At 35.0% G+C, this 23,079-nt stretch overlaps 1 protein-coding gene across 10 annotated transcripts in view; it reads left to right on the top strand.

Annotated features, from left to right (window-relative positions):
* Epha5 (EPH receptor A5) overlaps positions 1-23,079 on the top strand; it is a 285,266-nt gene that overhangs the window by 65,499 nt on the left and 196,688 nt on the right. For all 10 annotated transcript variants that reach the window (XM_057771266.1, XM_057771265.1, XM_057771263.1 and 7 more), the window contains exon 3: positions 317-980. In XM_057771266.1, the coding sequence (XP_057627249.1) occupies positions 317-980 (664 nt within the window). The remainder of the gene's footprint in view (positions 1-316; positions 981-23,079) is intronic.

Here is a 23,079-nt window from a genome sequence, read left to right as displayed (position 1 = left end):
TAAAAGAATGCAGTTTTCATGTAATTATTTCGGGGCATAAGCTAGCCATGCAGGCGTCTGGGTGCCAGGGACGCAGCCCTCCCGCTTCTTATTACAACAAATCCTTAATATAAAATTCAGAAGAACAAAATGCTTTTGTGAATCTGTCCCCCCATACTTTTTGTATGACTTATTTCAATGTTATGTATGAAAGCACACATATTTCTATCGGCAAATTACGTTTTATTCTTTTGTGTGTGAGTTTGTGTTGTGTTATTTTCCTTTTTCTTTTTGAGTTTTCAGTTTTTCTCACACCTCTCTACTTTCTCTTGTACAGTGGGAAGAGATTGGCGAAGTTGATGAAAACTATGCCCCTATCCACACATACCAAGTATGCAGAGTTATGGAACAGAATCAGAACAATTGGCTGTTGACAAGTTGGATATCCAATGAAGGTGCTTCCAGAATCTTTATTGAACTCAAATTTACTCTAAGGGATTGCAACAGCCTTCCTGGAGGACTGGGCACTTGTAAGGAGACATTTAACATGTATTATTTTGAATCCGATGATGAGAATGGAAGGAAGGTTAAAGAGAATCAGTACATCAAGATTGATACCATTGCTGCTGATGAGAGCTTTACAGAATTAGATCTTGGAGACCGTGTTATGAAACTCAATACGGAGGTCAGAGATGTAGGACCTCTGAGTAAAAAGGGATTTTATCTCGCTTTCCAAGATGTCGGTGCTTGCATTGCTCTGGTTTCTGTGCGAGTGTACTATAAGAAATGTCCTTCTGTGGTAAGACACTTGGCTGTCTTCCCTGACACCATCACTGGAGCTGATTCTTCACAGTTGTTAGAGGTGTCAGGTTCCTGTGTCAACCATTCTGTGACAGATGATCCTCCCAAAATGCACTGCAGTGCTGAAGGAGAGTGGCTGGTTCCCATTGGGAAATGCATGTGCAAGGCCGGATATGAAGAGAAAAATGGCACCTGCCAAGGTAAGCCTTTCCTGTGATTTGTGTTGGCATTGTGTTTCTCTTGGATCATGTGTGTCTATTTCCTGCACTGATTAGAAGTTAACTTTTATTTTGTTAATTTTTAAAAATTATTTCTCTTCAAGTTTTATTTCTTTCTTCTCTGAATTGCAAAGACTTTCAAGCAATGATGAAAGATTTAATGCACTTCTTTATTGGGTATACATACTTAATGCTCAGAGTGTGAATTTTGGTACGATGTCTCATACTCACCTCATGCTCAGAAGTTTTATTGTGGTTGGCACAACCGATGGCCTGCGAGCATCCATTGCAGGATTGTTGTCTGTCTACCACTGTGGCTTGCTGTCGTGAAGTTATTTCTATCTTTGTTTTGCTATACAGAATTAAAATATAAAAGTCTTAAAGGAGACTTGTCCTGGCAAGTTTTAAACTTCCATTTAAAAATTCTTTGAAAATGGGTTCAGCCACATGAACTTCTCAGAAAAACATTTGTCATCTCCGAGGACATAGCTTACTACGTTGTTTACATATGGTTGCAATTATATGCTTGCTTTTCAAAATTTATAGATCAATTTTAAGTGCATAATAAGCAGTGCCCCATGAAAATAACTGTTTGGAGACAGAGTCAATACAGAAAGGTCATTTCAAAGCAATTTGCACTTGGAGATTTTTTTTTCTGTTTTAATTTTTCTTTTAAATTGAAACTTGATCATGCATGCTTCCTCATTCATTTGAAATGCTCTCGCTTTGCCCACAGTATGGTAAGTTGTCCTTTTAGACTTGGATATTTATCAATGGCTTTTTGAAGCAGGGTAGCACTTTCTAACAAAGTGGAGAACAGTGTACAAGGAAACACATTTTCCCCTTCGGAAATGTGTGCTATTATGGGCTTCATATTGTTTTCAACATGATTCGTAATTTTAAGTAGATAACAAGAGGTTTGTGTGTATCATCTGAGGAGAAAACATCATACTGAGCAGACCCTCAATCCCTTCTGGTAGCTATGTATTCTTATTTCCAAAGTTCCTTGTATATGGGCTGAACTACCCATCTTGTTCAAGTTTGATTTCAGTTGATCAAAGATCTAGGGAGACAAAATTGCATCATTTACATGATCATCCTAATGAGGCTGGTTTACTGATTCTCTCAAAAACTCCTTCCTGTAATAAAATTTATCTTTTCAATTTTTAAAAATTTATTTCTAGGAGCCTCATAATATTGTTTATAGATAATTCTAGTTATTTCCAATTTAATCTCTTCTTGATAGGCACACTCTCACACGTAGACAAATACTGACACACACTTAAAAATGCTGTCAAATGGATATTATGTGTCTAAGTGTGTTAGGAAAATGAATCATAGCTCATTTGATTGGAATCATGTGAAAGGTCTAATACCTGTCTTTTGTTTTTGAACAGTTGCAAAAGTTTATGGTTAAGTCATATATCATTGTAGGATAGAAACAGCTAGTAAATTAATGTTGGCTATCGTTCATTTTTAAATATTGTAAATAGGCAGTTTACTAATAATGTCTTAATATTGTTTGTTATCCTTTTTAAATAAATAATCTACTTGACTGATTATTTATGTTATTTTAGGAAGTAAGTGAAGGCTAAATGAGACCACTACAAAATTTGTTTCCTTTCAGATTAAAAGAGGTTATAGGAAGACTCTGAACCCTTAGGATAAAATTTGAATTGTTGAGATGAAAGCATTCTATTGGCACTTATCATTGAAAGTATCATGTCTCAAGAGAGTAGTGTGTCTGATCAAATATGTGTTATTGTGAGAACTTAACACTAATCTTCTTTTCTTTCTCACCTCATACTCTTCATAATTGAGTAGAGACCATAATGGGTGACAGGAGGGATGAACTGGAAAGGTCATGCTGTAAATGAAAAAAAATCTTTAAAATATTCCATATTATTATGGCTGAGTGATTGAACACAGATGCTCTTGCACAGGACCTGAGTTCAATCCCCAGCTCCCCTATGGCTGCATACAATTGTTTACAACTCCAGAAGTAAGAAATCTAATGTTGTCTCTTTGCTAACTGTCCTGCTCTACATCCTAAACACACAGCTATGTTCAATTTATCAAAAAACATTTTTTCATAGAATTACTTGTTCTTTTATAATTCTTCTCTTGCCCTCTTGAATGGTCATCTGTCTCCATCCTTCCTAGAAAATCCATTCTCATCTTTCTGATCTACACTCCAGGATCTTTTCTTGAGAGATGTTATGACTGATCAATACTGGGTCAAAGCTCACTCTTATTTACTTATGCACTGACTTTTCACAGAAATTTGTAGTGATGTAATTCTTCTTTCTGTTACCATTACACTATTCACTTCTTATGGCAGGAGAGGTATATAGTCAAATTGAGAAATAAATTGGAAACCAAGAGGAAAGGGAGTAGAGTCAACGAAGAGAGAAGAGAATGTACAAAGGTGTAAAAAAATGTTGTTTTGCTGATTTATTTTACATTTCTGTTCACATACAAAAATGTTCTTGTTCTGTTCAAAATTAAATTTAATAAATCTTCCAAAAACAATCTTCCAAAATGCCTTGCCCAAAAGACTCTGAGACAAAATTCTCAATAGTAAGAAATAAGTCATTTCCCATGCTTTGAAATGATTGACATTTCGTGGGCTCACCACGGTGGGCACCATCTCAGTCAATTTTGTCAAGCCACAAAACTGGTCTATTGAAATATATTTATAAAGTAGACTTATTACATAATGACATTCAATTACTCAGTCTCTCTTCTCACCAATTTAGGTTAATGTTTAATTAAGGTTGTAATTATGTCAAGAAGCTGGAGTTTGAATATATGTATTGTAATATATTATCATACATGAATATTTGTGAAATTCTCCAGGTGATGACCTGGGAAACCTGATCAATCATGCTTGTGTGATCTTTTACCCCAGTAGGCATGATTGTATTGACCTAAAGATTTTTAGAAATTGAATTTCAGGGTTGAGAATGCTAAACAAGTAAGTAACTATATGGTCTCACCCCTAAGGACAACAGAGCATAGGTTCAGTGGACAAGTTCAGTTAAGTAATACATGGTTCTTTATTTTCACATGATTGAAAGTTCCCATTGAAGTTCCTGTAAAGTATTGGACAGCTTTATCTGTAATAATCTGTTTTGGGTCAAATCATACAATATTCTAGTTTTTATTTTACTAATATTAAATGTTCTATGTATTCGTTTTGCAATGCGGAAATACATGCCTCAGATTTCTATAATTAACTACTGTATATATGCAAAATTGTTTCTTTGAAATGTTCTTTGTTTTCAGAAAAATATTCTAACCCAATTCCATTTAGCCATGTGTGTTTCCTTACCTGTTATTTATTATTATTTCCTGTGTATTTCATATTATTTTTCTCCAGGAGTCATATAATTTTTTAGCACAAAATGGTTAGCAAAAGCCCATTTTGACAGTTTCTGCTTTTTATTGAAATGGATGTGTTTGACAAAAGTAATTGAGTTCACATGAATCAAATGTTGCCTGCTGAGGTCTCTTGTGATTGTGTTGCTGACTTTCTCAAATGCAAAGCAAGACCACTAATCTTCATCAGTTGAGAGTGGAATGAAGTAGTAATTTGAAATTAGCCCTAGATAATTATGGTTTCACTTATATCAAATGGGGAAAAGGGATTTAGATTGTGGGTCACTGCCAAAACCAGCCAGAGTGAAGAAGGTATATAGTGCATGCGAAAATACAGGGTAAAGTAGGTTGCACATCAAGGGCTAGGGAGGAAAACCACTTATTAACTGTCCAACTGGGAGATGATTGCACAGCAAGGAAAAGTGTAGTGAAAATACCCAACCCAGGAAAGACCTTTGATTCAGAAACAGTACAGATACAGCAGGGAGTGGTATAGTGATCATTCATATCTGGCTCATATTTATTTGTGAATAAAGTCTGCCTGGAAGTATAGTGTGCTAGGTGTTCCTGTAATTATGCATTGGGGAGCCTAGTTATTTTTAATTAGGCACATTACCAAAAAACATCCAAGAGGTTGAACACTTAGTTCTATTTGGTATGCTATTGTATTCAACAATAAGAAACTGATTTTAATTTTAAAATTTCAGCAAGGGTTAGTTATTATGCAAGTACAAAAGTGTTTGCATGTGTGTACGTGTGCTCATGTGTGAGTATAAGTATATGCGTGTATGTATGCATATGTATTTATGTGTATATATGTGCATGTGGCTTTGTATGTATGCACCTATGTGTCAGCAATGTATGCGTGTCTATGTTTGTATGTATGTATAAACACCATGATGTGCACATTAGCTAAGCCCTCACACCTATTTTCAAGTATTACATATAAGGGTAATAAAAATAGATGGCTTTTTGTTTCTTTCAGTTTACGCTGCTGTTTACTGAGGTTTTGCAGTAGTTTTATAGAATGTTGTCTTTTTTCATGTTTTCTTTTATTCCAAATCATGTTTTCAAGGCTGTCATTAAAATTTTGAGCCAAATACTTATGAGATGGTGTGAGTAGGAATGTGGGTCAGCGACGGGGAGAGGATTTTAGTGGGTTCTTTGATCTCACCCAGTAGCAGCCGTAGGAATTCTACACTTCATTTTGAAAGTGAAAAACTGCCTCCAGAGATGGCCAAGTACTCTCTGTGATATTCCCACTCTCAGTGGAGAAGCACTAAGTTCTCTATTTCCCCCAGTGAGCATATATTCCAACAATACTAAACATGTTTTTAGATGCATTTATGAACTATGTACCACTGGAAAAGTGAAAAATAATAATTCTTCAGAGATAGAGACATGTTAGATTCCATGGAACAAGCAAGGTACATGTATTAAAAGCTGCCTAAATTACCTTCAAAATGGCGAGAAATACTGTTTGTGGAAGACAATGTAGTGTAGGGTTCTAAGCACATTGATTCTGACCCAAAATGGATTCAAACTGCCCCTTTGCTTAGTCTGGCTATCTCTCCAATATAAGCATCTGAAACCTTCTCATTTCCTTCTTTTTTTCCCTGCTTCGTAGCAGCTGACAGATAAAAGGGTCTTAACATAGTAATGAACACATTGTATTTTTTCCTAGACACTTGCTATTCATTATACTTTATTTAAAAAAGTGTATTTACTGGAGTGTATGCATTTTTTATTAGTCTAAGGTAGCTATAGGTTAACAATTCATAATTTTTAAAATATGGACTGTATTTTTTGAGTGGCTTCATGTATAAAAGAATAATCTTACATTTTGCTGTATTAGATTAAACCAAGCTATTCAAATATCAATTAACTTTCTAAATAAAAAAATACATTTTCTAGAGTTCCAGTAGAGTAGGAAAACTTACCACATTACATAATATTTCTCCTTCTTTAACTAACATTGTGTCAAGCAGTATGTACAGTCTGTACAAGGCTGTACTGTAGGAAGACAGACAGACATGCATACAGCTTCATCTTTGAATACCAGACATAGGAGTTCTTTGTTTTTTGTTTGTTTTGTTTTGTTTTGTTTGTTTGTTTTGCTGGATATATGACTACCTGAGGATGGGCTGTGCTAACTTAGGACAAAATAATGTTTCATTCTAGAAAAAAAAATGATGTTTAACACAGACATTGAGGACATAATAGAATAACTCAGCAAATAATCTTGTAATTTCAGGAGATAATTTAATGCACTAATTTGTGTTACTTTATACATCTATACTGTTGTCCCAGTGTTTTGAGTATTAAACTTTGAAAAATAAAAGAGTAACTAATTCCTAGGTTTCCTGGCTAAATGCGCTATTTTAATATCTGTTACACTATTTAAATGATAGAAAAATCAATAAATATTTAGGGTCAGATATATACATATTGAATGTAAATGCAATTGTAGATGACAGATGTTTGACTTCCAGCACTTACACAGTGTTCGTAACCACCTGCAATTCTAGGCGATCCAATACCCTTTTCTGACCTCTAAGTTCTATAGAGCACACATTTTATACTTAAACTCATGCAAGCACAGATGGATAAACACAAACACAACCAGGACATAAATTAGTTAAATGTCCTGCCCAGTACTCTCTCTCTTCATCTTCCTTCCACTTTGGAGGAGGGACAAAGTACGGGGAGAGACAACTGAAATTATGGGTCATTACAGGATTAAGTAGAAACCTAGTGCTTTGGAAACTCTCAGAAATCTACAAGGGTGACAATAGCTAAGACTACTGATAATGGGTAGTATCGAGTGTGAACTGACCATCACCTGTAACCAGGCAAGACTTCCAGTGTAGGGATCGGGAGACCAACCCAGCAACAAAACCTTCGACCTACAATTTGTCCTGCATAAAAGATGTGCTAGGGTAAATGTGGCTCACAAATTGTGGGAAGGAAACACCAATGACTAGCCCAGCTTGAGACCCATGCCACAGAAAAAGGCCACACCTGATGCTGCTTGGATGGCCAGGAAGCAGAGACTGGAGGCCCAGAGACCCAGCATAGAATCAAACAGGACCAGAAAGAATATTTTTAAAAGAATCAATAAAATGGACTGTAATGATATTTTGCTATACTCTTAGAAAGAAGCCTAGCATACTTGTCATCAGAGAGGCTTCATTCAGCAACTGATGGAAACAAAGGCAAAGACCCACAGCCAAATATTAAGTAGAGCTCAAGGAATCCTACAGTAGAGGGGAAGAAGGGTTGTAAGAACCAATGGGATGAAGGACACCAAAAGAAAAAAAAAATCCCACAGAATCAACCAAGCAGTGGTCATAGGGGCTCACAGAGATTGAATATTGGTTCAGGGAGCCTGCATGAGTCTGACCTAGGCCCTCTGAATATTGTTGTACAGCTTGGTCTTCTTGTAGGAAGTGGGAGTGCGTTCTATCTCTGACTCTTTCCACTGCTTTTAGGACCCCTTTCCTCCTAATGGGGTTGTGTCATCCAGCCTTCAAAAAAGGGGTGGTGCCTAGTTTTACTGCAACTTCGATGGCATGTTTGTTTGATATTTCATGGATGCTTGGCCCTTTCCTGAAGTGAGACAGAGGAGTGGGTGGGGGAGAGGTATCTGGGAGGTGAGGAGGGAGGAGATACCACTTTTGAGACTTAAAATAAGGCAGAAGAGAGAGAGAGAGAGAGAGAGAGAGAGAGAGAGATCTGATATGATAGATAAGCAAAAGGTATAAAATCTCCCATGTACTTGATTTATATGATGTCTTACTTTAAAACTGTATTTACATGTGGATATTTCCAGAATGGCATGCCATTTATTTCATAATAGGAAACACTAAGTCACCAACACTCGTATAGTCACAGTAGGAAGTGTGTCATTAACGATCACAATGAAAGGAAAATTTCCAATTACTCATTGTCAGTTAACCAGTATTCATTACCCTTCCCTCCTATTTTTCTTCCTGTTGTTATCTTTTTCTTTTTTCTCCTTTCTTTCTTTCTACTCTTAAGGCTGCCACATTTTATCTCGCAGCTTTTTATTATTTCGTGTTTACGTGTTGTGTTTGTGCCTAAGAGTCTTCAGTATAAGAATGAAAATATTATGTTGAGTACTTAAATCCTTTCAGAGCATGAAGATGGCCCCTTCATTTAGCCTTATTAAGGTGTAGTTTGGATGCAAAGAGAGAAAAGAAAGAAGAGCCCCAGTTTGGGGAAGCAACAATTAGAGCAAATGATCATTTGACTGATGGATCACTCCATTTCTTTGATGCAATTATTAGTAGGAATCTGACTTGGAGAATGAATGCTCCCACGATCCCGCTGTGTGATTGTAAAGGAGAATAATAATGCACTACTCCATATGCATAAGGGCTTTTCATCTACTAAATGCAAAGCTCTTTGAAAGTATTCTATTAAGACATTTCTAGGGTAAAGAATCAAAATGTTGTTTTCCATTCCATGGACTGGAAAACAAGTGTGGTGAATTTATTTATTTTCCAGGGTTAATATCGCATTTCTTTTCTAGTCCAGCCTCTTACATGTTTTATAATCTGAGAGTGAAATAATTACTTGATCTTGTGGTGGTTTTCCCTCCACATTCATCTATTTCCCTAATTTTCCATGCTAAAAGCCTCTTTATTTAGGAGCAGACAGGCCTGCATTACTTATTTATTTTTAAAAAATCTCTTTAGAAGGTTTTGTGTGTAGTCTGTTTCTGCTCTCGTGGTTCAAGCATGATTTAATATGTCAACATGGGTTTGCTTAACTGCATTTGATTGTCTTCCATACTTAGTTCGAGGCAGTCTCCTTTCAAGCATGTTGCATCTCAGGTAAATGAAATGTCATAACAATGAAAACTCCTTGTTTGGTGACAGGAATAGATTTCTTTGATACTGTTAGTGGTGGAAAAGGGGGCGCAGGGAGAAGAACTGAAACAGTAATTGTATACTATACTGCAGTTACATCAGTATTCTTCAGGACCACATGTTACAAACTTATGCTAGAACGATATATTTAAGCCTGGGAGAATGTCCCTATTCCTTCTGTGCAGGGTGGGTTTAAATAAAAATCAAAATAAAATACAATAAACAAGCAGAAAACATCTGTTAATAGTATTACCAAAATAACTTCCAAAGATAATACCTCTTTGCTCCAGTTTGATTTCTTTTGGACCTTTTTGCCAGAGCGTAAAGTTTTTATTGCTTTTGGTAAGTAGCTTTAATAACTAATCTACCATAATACTTTTTCCTATTGCCTTTCACAGTAGATTTTAAAACCTCAGCTAAATAAGTAGATTTTGAAGACTGTGCTCTCCAAAAGCTTATTTAGCATGAATTGAATCTGCAATACATGTATCAACATCGATGACCAGTTAAGGCAAATGGAAGTAAAACCAGTTTTATTTAAACTAAAATGAGGATGGTTACCAGGTCAAAACTCACAAGGGATTTAAGTAATTCCCGGGATAAATTCAATTGAATTCTCATAGAGGTTGGAGTTTATAAAAAGAAGGGAAGGGGGCTCAAGATTACAAAAATGAAGTCAGAAGAAACAGGTTGTTACAGTTTTATTGCTTTCTTGACTAGAATAGCAGAGGTATGTGAATCAGTCACTTACCTTCTACATTCCACGAAAGAACTGCCTCAATTAAGAGCTTGATTCTCCTGCCCTTTGAAGGATAGAGTATGGAACTTTGGCATGAAGTGTCCTTCATTCTGTTCACCAGACAGCTATGCATGCCAGTGCCTGGAAACACTAGCATGTTTAGAGTGTCCTTTGTATTAATGGAATAATCACACAGTTGATCTAAATTTGACAAAAATAAAGTTGAGCAACCAGGCATGCTGCAAGTGATTAAATGTGCTACAGGATTGGCGAGCTCATTCATGAAAGGAAAAAAGAAATTAAGCATTCAGGAAACACAAGACTGGGTGAGAAATCCGGGCTTTGGGAAAAGCTTGATGAAGGTGAAAGTTTTCACAAGGTCATTGTGATGTCATTTAGGGGGAGCTAGCCTGAGTTCCCACACGGGCTCAGGATGGCAGGAGTTATTTTTACCTAGAGTGAGGAGGAAGTACCCTGAAACAAGGACAAGGACTTTGTTCTAGAAAACACAAAAGTGCACTGATGGGAATAGTGTGGCTTAGACATTTAAAAGGCAATAGTACAGGAGAAATTATTCTGATCTCGGGGAGTAAGACCTAAGGTCCTGCATATCAGACTTGTCAGGATATTTCAACTGAGTTGGTAAGCCAAGCAGAGGAGATGGTGCGTACATACGTACAGAACTGCTGTGTGCCTGCGCTGTTAAATGTTTTATTCATATTCTCCTTTAAGCATGACAACACCCTGTGAGCCAGTTTCTGGGGCAACTGGAGCTGAGAAAGTTAATTTTAGCAGGATCACACAAACCAGAACTAGAAAGTGGTAGCTGACGTTCGACCCCAGGTGTGTTTATGTCAGCCAGTAATTTTCTTCCCAGTTGTGAGTTCTACATTAAGATTCATTTGAAACTCTCTGATTATGTCATCCTGACTCAACTCATTTGTAAACTTAATCTGTTGTCCTGACTGAGCTGTAATGAAGTAAATATGAGATTGCCAAGATGAAGAAGGAAAGACATGTTTTCTTTTTATATATAGTAGTTTCAGTCTCTACTTTCAGATGTCACACTAAAATAGTAAACATGAACCACACAGTGATGGGAAGAATAACTAATAATGTAGTGACAGTTGGGTTTGCCAGATCGGTCAGTTGGAAAAGGAACCTGCATCCGAGGCTAACAACCCAAGTTCTCTCCTGAACACACACGATGAAAGGAGAGAACTGACGCTCGCTCACAAATTGACCTCTGAGTTCCACATGTTTACCATGGCATGCCCACTTCGTGCAGGTGCATGCGCTCACAAAACAAACCAATACAACTGCAATGTGTAATGTGGTAGAGAATCATAGTGTTAAGGAAAGTAGAGCAGTGGGAATGTTGGTTGAAGAATGCCAGGGCTTTTCCTGGGCATCGGAAACTTCACAGTTAGGATTCACAAACAGGAAGAACTTTATAATTTGGCATGCTTTCTATGAGAACATCCCAATAAAGACCGAAGAAGGTATTTTTCCCCCTAAGCCTAGAATGCATACACTCAAGAGAGAAATTGTCTAAGAATGTTGTGACTTTCCGTTTTATTTCCAATTTCTGTCCTTGCTCATTCTTGCACAACCAAGTTAGTATTTTCTCTGTTCCCAAATAAACTATTTAAATATGTTTTCTGAGAAATCAAAATGACATTTGCTTTAAAAAGTGTGCTCATCTTTCCTGGTTCTATTTTGTTTTGTGGTTGTGATATATAAGTAATGATAACAAATTGGGTGTGGAGAAGGCTGGTAGAATTCAAATGGAAATCAAATTTTGTCCCCTGTAAGTAACCCAGTATCCAAGCATTTGCTACAAGCTATTCTGACACCACACAGCAGCAGAAACAAAATTTATGACAAGGCACCTTGAAGAATTTTTCAGGCTATTCTTGCTGATTGTTGGTTACAAACAACATTTTAAAAAGCAACATTTAAAATATCCACTGGTAAACAAATTTCCATAAACAAATCACTTTAATAAATATAATTTTTATTTCTCTTGGTTGATGAAAATGGAGTAATTACAATGGAAGGAAAAGCAAATGTACTTATGTTCTAATGAGGAAAATGAGCTTACAAAAGAAAGTTGTTCATGAATGAGTCCGTTCTGCCCAGATGTGCAGCAAACTGCTTTATCTTAACAACAAATGTGATACATAGCTGAAAGTAAATAGATATTAGAGTCTGGTGTAAGTGGAATAAGATTTCCAAGTACTCTCTGGCAGTAATTGGTTACAAACACAATTTCATTAGGCTTCAATACATATAACCCTTCAGGTAAAACGAATATGTTTGCTTTCTAAATTCTTAGAAGCTATTTTATCTACAATAGATAAACCAGATTTATTTTCACTTTGAAGCAGGAAAACTACAATAAAAGACAAAAGTGAAAAAAAAAGTGAAAAAAAGACAAAAGTGACAAAGGTCATACCACTCTTCTGAAGAAAAGTAACTGCAATTTACTTCAGTTCAAATTCAAGAGCCAATCTTTGATAATTCTAGAATAAAATGGAAGGTAACTGATTAAATTCAACTGTGTTCATAGTCACCAATACTAAAACATTATGCTTGAACTCATAATTCTACAGTTATCATAGAATTTGATTGTGTGAATAATTTTAGAAGGCAAAATATTTACTGAAAGTACAACTATATTACATTCTTCAAACACATTAAGATTGGAGCACACAAAAAAATGAAGATGTGAAATTAAGAAATGTGGGGAAAGAAAGAGTTGAGTGTGGCCAGGAAGGGAATACGAGTGTAATAGGGGTCAATATTATCAAATCACATTATATGCATGTATAAGGTTGCCAAAGAATATATTAGAAACATTAAAATTACATATATGTGTGTGAAGGAATTCTTAAAATAAAGTTTTGTTATAAACTAAGGTTACAAACATTATATTTATGAATACTAATATTAAAAGTGGTAGACTCCCTTTTTCTACCAGTCATTCAGTTTTTAAGTACATGTAATATACTCGAGAAGATATTTTGGGAGAGGTCAAAATTTAAAATCTAAGTGTCTTTATTATCAAACTCTGGCCAAGGACCTTTTGAAAGAAGAACTTGATGTAACCCTTTCCTGACATGGAGGTTTCATTTGGTGGCAAGAAATGGCTAGTTGGGACTTTGTCTTCTCATGGTTTGGTGATTCCATTTATATTTCTTTAACTTATTTATGTTTAAATATATATTTAATACACACATGCTACACAAACAAAAATCCCCACAAGTTCAGAAACAGGAATATCTAAGTGAGAGATAAGTAAGTTAATAAATGCCTAGACAAAACCTTGTGAGTCATTAACATCCCTGAAATGACTATTGTATTCAATTTAGCTGGCTGTCCTCTACATGGGATCTGCCCTTCAGTGTAGTTTGCTATACATTGAGACTTGTTTGAGAGAGAGAGAGAAAGAGATAGAGAAAGAGAGAGAGATAATGTATGGAGTTGGATGGGGAGAAGAAAGAGAGGACCTGGGAGAAGATGACAGAGGACAAACCATGATCAGAATATACTATATGAAAAATATCTATTTCTAATCAAAAAAGAAGAATAGAAGGGGAAAAAGAATTTGGAATTTGAAATGTTTCTTACTTAAATGACACATCTAAATGATGGTTTGAATCTGGGAGTTAAAACACTAAAGGAAGAAATTAATACATCCTCACAGGCAACATTTTTTGCATCAAAAAATTTAGTCATAAAATATAGAAGGGTTATATTTAGAATTAATGATGAAGTTAGTTTGAGAAAACATTCCCATTGTAAATTTGAGGTATATTTTGCCTATTTAACTCATTTTAGTAATTTAAGAGGAAAGAAAATCATAGATAAATGAATGAATGGATTGGAAATGAATTGTGAATATTTACTAAATTAGCTGATATTAATTAATATTGAGCATTATTATATGTAATCACATAAGGGTAAAAATATTCTACAATTTGAGTAAGTGTTTAATTTTAAAAATGTAATTTCTTTCTTTCAGTGGTTATGTGAAAAACACTGACAAACATACCTCTCTTATATAAGAAAATTGAATTGAATGTGTTCTGAAGAGGAATAGCCACAAGCCATAGGGAAAAGTGCAGGAGCACAATCAAATTAGCCTCATTGTTCTACCCTATCTTCCTGGAGTACAAGGTTAATTAGTACCATGGGCTCTATGCATTATGCATCACGGCAATCAGGCCTTTATTCTGCTGGGTCTTTATCCAACCGCAAATTGTTGCTTTTCCCATAACAAAACCTTGATCAACTATTGTCATATTTAATTTTACTGTTATATTGATGTCATACATATTAATTCATATACTCATAGATGTGTTCTGAAAGTGCCAATCCAAAATACAAAAATGGATAGAAAGATGAAAGAATAATATCTTCCACTCTAAGATATAAGCTAGCAAGATAATGGTGATTAATCGTGGTTATTTGTCATACTTAGACTTTTTCACTCTTAATTATTTTTATTTACAAAGAACGGTTTGATAATAGTGGCTTTACCACTAAATAATTTCTCTTTAAATGCTATCATCTTTTTAAAAATGTTCTTTTGATTAACAACTTCTTTCTTTCTCTCTCTTAGCCATAATTCCTCAGGAGAAGAAATTTTACATTATTTCCTAGACTGTACCACTTTCATATAGAACTGGCTTATGTCTTCAACATATTTTTAATTGAATTTAATGAACATAAGTGTGCATTTAAAAAACCAAAATATATATACCGATTAACAATTCATTAAGAATTTTGTTATGGTATTCATATGAGTAAATATGTTTTCTCAGGAATAATTTATTTCTTTTCTTATATAGAAAATAAAATTTATAATAGAGGAAAGGGAGAGGTAATTGTTAAGGGCAATATAGTTATACATATTTACTGTTGTTTATCCAGAATTGAAAAGTTGAACTGGACATTCATGATAATGCATGCCTGTAATTTCAGAAGTCTGGAGGTTAAGAAAGTGGAAGAGGAACATGTATTCAGGATTAGTCTGTTCTATATGACAAATAGTCTTTTAACAATAATTTTAAAAACATAGATGAATTAACCTGAAATAATTTCATGGTTATTTTTTGTTTCTACCCCCACTGCAGACATATGAGAGCTAGGGACCTGCTTTTCCTGTTTTCACAAATCCAGGTCCTTATCACTACTCAGGAACTTCCAAAATCAATCCAAAATACATAAAATGCCCTTTAACCTTAGCTTTCCTTATTCACTCAAAAACCATATCTATTTCTGTATACTTTACCAAACTGGTCAAATTATCAGGGAATCTCACCTTCAGAAAATATGCCATCTTTCTGCTCCTTGATTAATTCATATATTTCTTCTCACAGTAATAGTAGGAGTTTGAGATTATGTTAATTATTTACACCTTCTCTTCCATTCTTATCACTTGCAAGTAATTTCTCTTACTAAATCAATAATTTATAATCCTGCTTTTCAGAGAAGAAAAACAAAATATGTTTTGAATAGGCAATGCCTGTTTCTGCTTATCGAATGCATATATTCCATGTAGTTTTAAGTAAAGATTTTAAAATGCAAAGTTATGTAAGGTGTATCTAAAATGTCTGCTCCCCTGACTCAGACTAAAAATATAATTTTAACACTTGGAAAATTAATCATAGAGTGTTTGCCATATGGAAAAATTTAAATACATCTAAAATAGCAATGAATAGTTCTGATTTCTCTTTGATAAGTATTACCATTTTGTATCTCAGTGCATACCAATGAGTTATTTTTATTAATTTTATTCTAAATAAATTCAGGAAATTTAAAGTGCAACTCATGATCTGAGATACTGATGGGGAATTCAATTTCTGGCCATTTTATAGTTTCTATAATATAAAATACTTGAGATATGGGTACAGAAGTTTCTCTCTTTTAAAAAATATATTTTTACATTTTCATTAACATTTAAGTCCTCAATGATTTTGTCAAAATTTAGAAATGCAATAATCACAATGAAATTGGTTCAAATACACATTTAGTCTTGACTTTCATGACACATTTCATTTAACGTTTAAAATAGTTGTTATTCATAGCTAATATGACAATGAATCAGTCTCTTTTGATAGTTAACTTAATGAAGCACAATACATTGAAGATATTATGAAGTCTAAAGAAGATTAACTCTATTGCAAGCTAATTTAAATAAAAATGGAAATGTCCATATGTATGTATTAATATGTATTAATAGGAATAAAATAATAAACTGAAAGCTCTGTTTTTTTTTTTTTTTTTTTTTTCGTTTTTCGAGACAGAGGTTCACTGTAGTTTTAAAGCCTGTCCTGAAACTAACTCTTGTAGACCAGGCTGGTTTCAAACTCAAGTAAATTCACCTGCCTCTGCCTCCTGAGTGCTGAGATAAAAGACCTGTGCCACCACTCAGCAATTAAAAGGTTCTTAAGGCTGATGTTTAAAGACAAATTACTTTTAGATTAAAAAAAAAAAGTTAAAGTTTCAAAGAACTCAGGCTGATGCATGGGAACCTAGGCAGTGAATGGTATTTGAGTTACTTTACTTGATTCTTATGTCACTCTTTGAACTAAGTGACTGATTTCAAAGTAGTTCTAAAGAAGTACTTTCCTTCTATCCTTTTTAGGTATTATTTGTTTTTCTGTTATATAAAAAAAATAGATCAACAAAAAGTCTGTCTTCATGTATGCATATATACAAGGAAGTGTCTTTCATACATCTTACCTGATTCTCTCTGCCTAGAAAGCAAATTGTGGGAAGAGAAATAATTAGAAGAAAAAAATGGGCAAATGTTCATTAGAAACAAGACATACAGATATCTGGTGTCTTCTTTAGTCTGGTGAAGGTCCAAGGTTTTCTTCCATGATGGTGACCAGACTTTTTGTGTTTTCTTGATGAACGGGAAGAGGGTGGTTAATTCTATAAATTTCTCTCCTGATTTTATGCCAAAAAACGAGAATAAGAAATTTGTTGTCATTTCCAATTACTTTCAATTCAGAGATATCTTTATGAAAAAAATGCTTTATTTTTTTGTCACATATTCAATGGATTTTGAATTTAGTGTGCTGCTTTCATGACAGGTTTCCTGTTCCTAAAGATCATTCAGGGGGATATTCGTAATTTGTTCTTTACTTTCTATGAAAGTTAATAAAGCTCATTGTAATAAACAGTTAATAAAGCTCATTGTGAATATGAGAACTAGAGTAACTCACTTTTTCTTTAGATCTAGAAAGACATTGTTTCTGTCAGGCAGCGGTGGCAAAGGCCTTTTATCCCAGCACTTGGGAGGCAGAGGCAGGCAGATCTCAAAGAGTTCAAGGCCAGCCTCATCTACAGAGCTAGTGCCAGGCTCTAAAGGAAATAAACTGTGTCTCAAAAACAAACAAACAACAAACCAAAGAAACAAAAAAGCCTTTGTTTCTAAACATTGTTAAATCCACAGTCCCTTTACTGCGATCTTTACTGTTCAGGATATACAAGGGTCTGGAGACTTTGTAAATTTCATCTCACCAAGTGAAATCTGAATGAAAGTCGTGTTGTATGAATAAAAAGTTCACTGCTTTGGACATGTAGAGTCTGATCAGAGAGAAGTGAACCATTATTAGTTTGGGAGGAGAACTTTTCATGTAATAATGTAATGCAAAATAAACTAGCATTTTAGTTTCTATAGTACAACATGTAATGTTATAAGCAACTGTATTCAGTAGTGTTGATATTTTCTTGTTTACATTATTTTATTTCTTTTAGCTTTGGAATTATTTGTCTTGTAGTAATGGTTATATAGTATTAGTATAATAGGTAATTTTTAAACATTAACTACACTTCAAAGACAGTAAAAGCATTTAACTCAGGAAAAGCTTCATGATTGAAGTCACAGTAATGAAGTGTAGAACTCTTTTTTATTGTTGAAATTATCATATAATTGCAATATATTTTCAGCACTGACTTTTTGCCACTGAGCAAGCAGCTGGTGTGCTCTTCTCTGGGGAAGATCACCTCCCCTGCTCCCAGCCTTCCTCAGTTGCCTGTAGTTCTTTGTGTAGTGTTGAAACCTCATAGGTTTTCCTATGTCCACTTCGGCTTGTTCTTGGTGTTATCCTCGTTCAGCTCACATTTGGGCAGCCATGTTTGTGAGACTTTATGGGAGTATTTTCTGATATTAATAAGAGAAATATCATGACAAACTCCAAGATCCTCCGTCTCCAAGAGTTTTCCCTTCTTGTTCCCCTGCACACACACCATGGTCCCGAAGACTTGGATATGAGACAGATTTGTAAATGTAACTGTTGGAACTGGGCTCCGTATGTCTGTGTTTGGATTGCTTGTGGTTTTCTGTGATGGTTTCTATCTGTACAAACAGAAGTATCCTTAATGAAGAGTAAAGACTCACTTATCTGTGAGTATAAGCAAATATTTACATGTTATTATTTGGGGCTATTTTGATTTAAGTTGGTTGTTGTACATCCTCTTTTCGTGACCAGTGAACTGAGTAGTTAGCTAGGTTTCCATTACCAGCCATGGTTTCCCTCTTGATGAGCAGGTTAGCAAGTTCAATTGGATAGCTGTTGATTATTGTCAGAGCATGTGGGTCACTACTGTATCCATAGCACTATTCTGCCATGCTGGTCGTTGATGTGACTCATAGGCAACATAGATAATTAAGACTTTTGATTTCCTCCTCTTTTGGAAGCCTCTATGGTGCCCTCTCATCACAAAAGCTATTCCTCTGGTCAGTTCCAAACCAGGAGTCTCTTGTATCTGTTTGTAAAGTGCACGGTATCCTTAGCAATAGGGACTTACCTTCAACCTCCATGGGGCAAGCAAGGATAATAGAAATAGACTGTTTTTGGAGCCTCTTAGACAGTCCTGACAAGTTATTCAAATAAGGGTTTCTTATGTACGGAATTTGGGGTTTTGATAAGTGGTCTTTGTGCCTTGGAGGATTGTCCTCAACTCAAACAGGAAACATACATTTAAATTGTATACAGATATTTAAAAGTACAGTTATATGTGTTATGGTGGGGATTATTTTTTGTAAAGAGTTAGTATAACCACTTTAAAACAAACTCTGAGCCCCTTTCTTTCTGAAAGCCATTCTGCTACTATCAGGCTTAGTAATGTTTGAACTTAGACATGTACTCATCACATTCTTTTTAAACGTCATTAAGGAGAAACGAGTCTTTAAATAGTTTAAAAATCTTAATATGTGTTGCTCAAACAAAATTTTCTCTACTGAGAGTCACCAGTTCTTTAAATGAGCATCACTAGTAAATTATCCTAGTGCTTAAGGGAGCAGAAACTCAAGCACACAGAGGTTCTTGAAATTCCTGTGCATAGAAAAGCAGAATTTTTCATTTCCTGGTTTGTTTCATAGTATGTTCCTTTGTTTTCAAAGTACTGTATATTTAACTCCCAGCTATGCAAAACTAAGCAAACAATTAGCACTATGTCATATCCATATCATTTTCAGTTTCTTAGCTGACTCAGCATTTGTTGGAAATATACACAGTAAAATGAGAATACATTTGAATCTGAAGAACACAAAAATGATCATGCATAGTGGGAAAATTATTTCTAATTATTTCTAAGTTAATTTCTAAAGGTATATGTTAACTGAGGTTTTCTGTCCCACCAAGTCCCACATCCATTTAGTCCCAAAGAAACACACAGATGTCTACATTAATTATAAACTGATAGATAGGCCTATTAGCTCAGGCATATTTTTAACTCTTATAACTTATATCAGTCCATTATTCTTGTCTGTGTTAGCCATGTGGCTAGGTACCTTTTTCAAGGAGGCAGTCACATCTTGCTTGCTCTGTGTTGGGCTTCTTCTCTGTCTGGGTAAGGACTGCAGACTGAATCCTCTTCCCAAAATTCTCCTGTTCTCATTGCCCTGCCTCTACTTCCTGCCTGGCTACTGTCCTATCAGCGTTTATTTAAAATACAAATGACAGGGTACAGACCATTGTCCCACAGCACTTCCCCCTTTTTTAAAAAATAATAACTCTGAATTAAATCTTCTTTGTTTATCTTTTCTCCTGATCACTATCCATAACAACTTGTAACCAACATTCTCAACAAAGTCAAGCATCCATAATCCATTTTTTGAGTATGTGGGCATAGGTTTTTAGGATACTTCCTGCTGATTGGGGCACTGGTAATCTTATGGGGACCTAAAGAAAATTTAGAATTATGATCAAGTCCTGGCTGAAATATTCTGTGAGGCTTGATCATCTCAGGTAGCAGTCTTTGAACAGTTCTGGATGTAGAACTCAGACATCTGGGCCTTTCCTCCTATTGGAGTTTTCTCAGAGGGGTCTTCCTTGATCAAACCTGATTTTTCTTAACCCGGAATGAATCCACAGCTTCACATTTCCAATGGAAACAAAACAAAACCTCTTCTCCAAAGTAATATATCTTTTGACTTATATTTTAAAGTCAAGGCTATATATATATATATATATATATATATATATATTCAAATGTCTTTTAGCAGCTGTTGGTCTTTCCTCAGCAATCACACAATTCAAAGACAACACAATAATATATTGTGTATCCAGACTCTCTGCGTATTTTCCATCTTTACATGACTTTATTTTAAACTCTATTTCTTTTACTTTTATTTTTAATTTTTAGCTTTTTGAGACAGCAATTCTCTATGTATCATTGTACTGGAACTTCCTCTGTAGACCAGGCTGCCCTTGAACTCTTGGAGATCTGCCTTCTGCCTCTGTCTCCCAAGTGCTGGGATTAAAGGTGTGTGTCACCACACCTTGAACTCACAGAGGTCTTCCTGAGTCTGCCTTTCAAGCATTGGAATTAAAGGTGTGTGATACCACACCCAACTACTTTTTCTTTCTTTTTTATTTTAATGACTTTAACCTTTTTCTTTTTTCTCCCAAGCCTACATATAGCTTTAAACACACTGTAAACTGTTTAGAGGCTTTTTCTTCTGAAACTATCTTTACTGTGTCTCTCTTTTTCTTACCACATGAGTCTTTGATTTTTAAATGATATGGCTAGGATTAAAGCCATGTCTTTGACATCTGGATCCAACCCATTCCTTAGCTTTATGAGATTTCAGCACCATGGTGGAGGTACCAGCCAGAGCCATGTTTATTGCCACAACTCTGTGGCATTTCAAGGTCCCTGCCACCACTAAAAAGCATGCAGACAGCTTTTCATCAACACCATTACAGTGTTTCTTGGTAGGACCACTTAAAAGAGCTGCAAGGCTTTGCAACTAAAGTTGAGTCAGGAAGTCTCTCACAAGCGGAGCCCACCCAAGAAAGTGCTGCTATCAATAAGCCATGCTTTACTCTGTTCTTTTCTGTCTAGAATTATTTCCTGAGCTCTCTCAGGCTTTATGTGGATGCAGCTGTCCATGTGGGTGCCATTCTGCTGGAACACAAAAATGATAATTAATAATGGAAAAATTTTTTCTAATTACCTCTAATTTTATTTCTAAAGGTATAACTAAGCATTTTGAAATATTCTGGAATACAGATATATGTGGCAAAACAAGGAAACCATAGCCTTAGTTATTTTTTAATGTTTATATAGTTCACATTAGAACATTACATAAGCTCTACTACCACAATTCTTAATTGCTAATTCTCCATCATGTTCATTGATTTTATTTTGGTTATTTAGGCATCCAATAATAATAATAATGACAACATAGTAAATTCTCTGGAAAATTTAAATTACACATGTTCAAAAATTGTTATTCATGTAGTTAAAGAAAATAGAATTCCTATAAGATGTTTTCATGAGTTTAAATATTTTAGCAAAGTTAAAGAAAGCACTGCACCTGCTAACTATAAAATCAAGCTTTCTATCTCAAAATACCACATAGCTGTTTCCTCCATTAAGCTTACTTCATTTAATATCTAGTTAAATATCGAACTACTGTAGTTCTTAATTATTTCCAAAGTTATAATCTTACTGCTTTTCAAAGCAGAACGTTATACTACAAAATGGTATAGACTCATGAAACAGATAAGAGGTGCTCAGAGTCAGCATTGAACATGTTCGTTTCATCCTTCTATATTTAGTTTGTTAACAATCATAATCTAAATCTTAATGATAAGTGTTATACAGATATTTGTTAGCAGTAGACTCAATGGCAATTTATTTACGTCTTTGATGGAATTTTAATTTATGCATACTTCTAACATAGTGTAACTGTTTACAAATTAGTAATACTTTTGTTGCTGTCAACATTTTGCTCTCCAACCCATCTGTGGCTCAGACCATTCTGAACATTCACAGAGATAAATTTGCCAGATCTTGCTTCTGTGTCCCTCTGCTCACTGAGACTGCCCAGCCACCATGCAAAGAAGTCATTCTCAATATGAGTTGCAGTAGTCCAGGAAGAGGCATAATATTACCTGTAGATTTTCAGTATTCTCAACCTCCACTCTTTCTGTGAATGGGATTTTCAATGGGAAAACTCAAGGAAGGAAAACACATGTATTGTTTTGCTGGGAAAATCCAGTAGACGTCTATAAAAAGCGAAGAAGACTAGATTTCCTTAGTCTGTTTTCTCTCAGGGTCTCTCTGTTTGGAACTAGCTATAGTATGTACCAGAATGTCCTCATACAGACAGAGATCTACCTTCTAAGTGCTGGTGTCAAAGGCTTATGCCAGCATGCCTAGTCTCATACTCAACTGAGGATAAAGATTGGTATGAGACTGGGCACTATATAAGAAACACAATTCATAATCTGAAAGAAATTATATTAAGTATTTGATGAGAGTTTGGAGACTTAAAGTAGACATGAGAGATGACATGGGAATATACATATAGTCATACAAATAGGAATATTTTAGCAACTAATGCATTTATACATTAATTTAATTTATAATAACCCATGTATCAGTAATAGTGAATGTGAAGTAAGTAAAATGATACACAGTTTATTCGTTTATGAGTTCATGGAGAATGCGGGTCTACTGGAAGTGTCGTATCATGTGTGAGATGAAATGTGAGCGGACTTCAAATAGAATGCTAAATGATTTACGTTTTTTT

The sequence above is a fragment of the Chionomys nivalis genome, chromosome 6 (genome assembly GCF_950005125.1).
Source record: "Chionomys nivalis chromosome 6, mChiNiv1.1, whole genome shotgun sequence".
In the NCBI taxonomy this organism is placed as follows: domain Eukaryota; kingdom Metazoa; phylum Chordata; class Mammalia; order Rodentia; family Cricetidae; genus Chionomys; species Chionomys nivalis.
The sequence above is the reverse complement of the archived record's forward strand: the minus strand, read 5'-3'. Positions and strand labels throughout refer to the sequence as shown.